General features: G+C 38.0%; 1 protein-coding gene across 1 annotated transcript; it reads right to left on the bottom strand.

Annotated features, from left to right (window-relative positions):
* Positions 1-852: 852 nt before the first annotated feature.
* LOC114735525 (uncharacterized mitochondrial protein AtMg00240-like) lies at positions 853-1,281 on the bottom strand. The gene has a single exon (XM_028923228.1). It carries the CDS (start codon positions 1,279-1,281, stop codon positions 853-855), a length of 429 nt encoding a protein of 142 aa, XP_028779061.1.
* Between the last annotated feature and the right edge of the window lie 898 nt (positions 1,282-2,179).

A 2,179-nucleotide genomic window follows, 5' to 3' on the forward strand; every position in this document is an offset into this window, starting at 1 on the left:
ATTGGAATTTTAAGATTTTAAAGATATTTTCTTGGGATTTTTTTTCTTTTCTTTTGTTTCTTTTTCCTTTGACTTCCTTTGATCTTGATCTTTATATCTTCGCTATTGATGGTTCTTATTATTGGACCCTTTACAAATTTTTCAAAACATTAATAATGATTGTTTTGGTACTGCAAAATCCGGCCCCAAAATCATTAACAATTTTGCTAATGAACTTCATTGAGGTGACATTTTAAAAATTTTAAAACTTTTGACAAATTAAAAACAATAACTAATTTTAACTAATTTTCTTAATCTATATTTATGTGCATAGTAACATGTCCTCATAACAAGAACCAAAAGGCAGTGAAATCTGAGAAGAGAGCACACGGAAACTTGGATTTGGTAAAATGACCAATCGAATATTATTGATTCAACTATGAATATTTATAGTACAAAACATGAACCCATAATGGGCTAACTAGTATGGAACACCGGATGGACCACCGACCCAATACAACTCATACAATCAGTATCCTTAACACCCCCCTTCAAGTTGGGGACTATACAGATTAATAGTTCCTAACTTGCGTATCATGGCCTCATGATCTTCCCTCCCAAGAGCTTTAGTTAAGACATCTGCTAACTGATTCCGACTATTTACATGTTGTAAGTCAATGACTCCTTCTTGTAGTTTTTCTCGCACGAAGTGACAATCTATTTCAATATGCTTAGTGCGCTCATGGAAAACAGGATTACTAGCAATATATATAGCAGCCTTGCTATTACAATAAACCTTCACCGGCTCAAGCCCTCTCACATCCAAATCTCTAAGCATGCGTGTCAACCATGTAACTTCAGAGACGGCAGATCCTAAAGCTCTGTACTTGCTTCAGCGGAAGACTTAGATACTGTTTGCTGCTTCTTAGATTTCCAACAGATTGGAGAACCACCAAATTTGAGTACAAAACCAGTCACTGATCTCCTTGTGTCATGGCAAGCTGCCCAATCAGAATCTACATAGCATTCTAAGTTTGTTCTGTTGGTTGCAGCAAGGAAGATGCCCATTCCAGGACTGCCCTTTAAGTATCTCACCACACATGTGGCTGCCTCCATGTGAGATTTCCGTGGAGCACTCATGAATTGGCTGAGAGTCTGCACCACAAAACATATGTCAGGCCGAGTCATGGTAAGGTAAGACAACCTACCTACTAGGCGTCTGTACACAGAGGGGTTTTGAAGAAATGGATCCATATCTGTTTCGGTACTATGTCTCTTCTTATTTGCCTTGTTGGATGCCATTTGGATTCCTTCCCGTGACAGTCTAACACTTCTTTCCATAGGAACTTTCAATGGCTTGGCACCATTAAACCTACATCTGAAATAAGATCAAGAGCATATTTTCTTTGACTAAGAACAATACCTCTCCTGGACCTTGTCAATTCCAATCCCAAAAAGTATTTAAGCTCCCCCAAATCCTTAATTTTAAATTTCTGGTGTAGATGAGTTTTAGTTTCATTAATTCTGTCAATGTTATTTCCAGCAACCACAAGATCATCTACATAAGCTAGAACCACAGTAATGTCATGTTTATTTTGTTTAACAAAAAGGGAATAATCATATCTACTTTGTCGAAACCCCCCTTGTATTAAAGCCTCAGTAAGTTTGGCATTCCACTGTCTGGATGCTTGCTTGAGGCCATATAGAGACTTGTTTAGTTTGCAAACTTTGGTGCCGGCAAACTGATCAAACCCCTGAGGAATTTTCATATAACCTCCTCTTGTAGGCGCCCCTGCAGAAATGCATTGTTGACATCCATTTGGAAAAGATGCCAACAATGCATGGCTGCAAGAGTTAAAATACACCTAACTGTAACCATTTTGACAACCGGAGAGAAGGTCTCAAAATAATCAATACCTTCTTGTTGACTGTACCCTTTAGCTACTAAACGGGCTTTGTAACGTTCAACACTACCATCAGAGTTATATTTTACCTTAAACACCCATTTACAACCTATAGCCCTTTTACCTTTTGGATTATCAACAATATCCCAAGTGTGATTCTGCTCAAGAGCTTGCATTTCCTCTCTCATGGCAGTCATCCATTTGGGATCCTTTGCTGCATGCTCAAAGCTATAAGGCTCAACAACAATGTCAGTGGAAAGTAAATAATTCTTATAATCAGCAGAAACATGAGCATA

The sequence above is a fragment of the Neltuma alba genome, unplaced genomic scaffold (genome assembly GCF_004799145.2).
Source record: "Neltuma alba isolate B1F8T4 unplaced genomic scaffold, ASM479914v2 tig00013219_pilon, whole genome shotgun sequence".
In the NCBI taxonomy this organism is placed as follows: Eukaryota; Viridiplantae; Streptophyta; class Magnoliopsida; order Fabales; family Fabaceae; genus Neltuma; species Neltuma alba.

Excerpts from the sequence above, each read along its gene's own strand:
- LOC114735525 (XM_028923228.1), bottom strand. The coding sequence starts at position 1,281 with ATGGCATCCAACAAGGCAAATAAGAAGAGACATAGTACCGAAACAGAT.